The sequence below is a fragment of the Camelina sativa genome, unplaced genomic scaffold, assembly GCF_000633955.1.
Source record: "Camelina sativa cultivar DH55 unplaced genomic scaffold, Cs unpScaffold04659, whole genome shotgun sequence".
NCBI lineage: Eukaryota > Viridiplantae > Streptophyta > Magnoliopsida > Brassicales > Brassicaceae > Camelina > Camelina sativa.
This window is the reverse complement of record NW_010925752.1, coordinates 1-626: the sequence shown is the minus strand read 5'-3', so window position 1 is coordinate 626 and position 626 is coordinate 1. Positions and strand designations below refer to the sequence as shown.

The 626-nt window shown below is 43.8% G+C and overlaps 1 protein-coding gene across 1 annotated transcript; it reads left to right on the top strand.

Annotated features, from left to right (window-relative positions):
* Nucleotides 1-97: 97 nt before the first annotated feature.
* Nucleotides 98-623, top strand: LOC104774690 (60S ribosomal protein L21-1-like; the record flags this gene model as incomplete). Its single annotated transcript, XM_010499199.2, has 1 exon — nt 98-623. A coding segment is annotated over exon 1 (394 nt), but the record flags the coding sequence as incomplete, so codon positions are not given.
* Between the last annotated feature and the right edge of the window lie 3 nt (nt 624-626).

Here is a 626-nt window from a genome sequence, read left to right as displayed (position 1 = left end):
TTGTATGGATTCTATAAAATTTTGTGGCTAATATCAGGTCTGTAGATAAGCACAGTAAAGATCTTGTACTAGACAAAGAGAGGGCTGTTACAATCTTTGCGTGATGCCAAAAAAAAGAAAGACCAAAGTGGGTTGGTGAAAAGTAAGTTGGCCAAAAAGGAATGTTGAGAATGAAATAAGGGGTATGTAAAACCAAAAATAGATAAAAATAGACTAAAGAGACGGAAAAATGCCGGCAGGTCATGGAGTTCGTGCCAGAACGAGGAATCTGTTCGCGAGGCCGTTAAGAAAGAAGGGTTACATTCCACTCTCGACTTACTTAAGGACCTTCAAGGTCGGCGATTACGTCGTTGTTAAGGTGAATGGTACGATCCACAAGCGTATGCCTCACAAGTTCTATCATGGTCGTACTGGTCGCATCTGCAACGTCACCAAACCCGCCGTCGGTGTTGAAGTCAACAAACAGATTGGCAATAGGATCCTAAGGAAGAGGATTCATGTGCGTGTGGAGCAATCAAGGTGTGCTGAGGAGTTCAAGCTGAGGAAGAAGAAGAATGATGAGCTCAAAGCTGCAGCCATAGCCAATGGTGAGACAATAAGCACCAAGAGACAGCCTAAAGGACCCA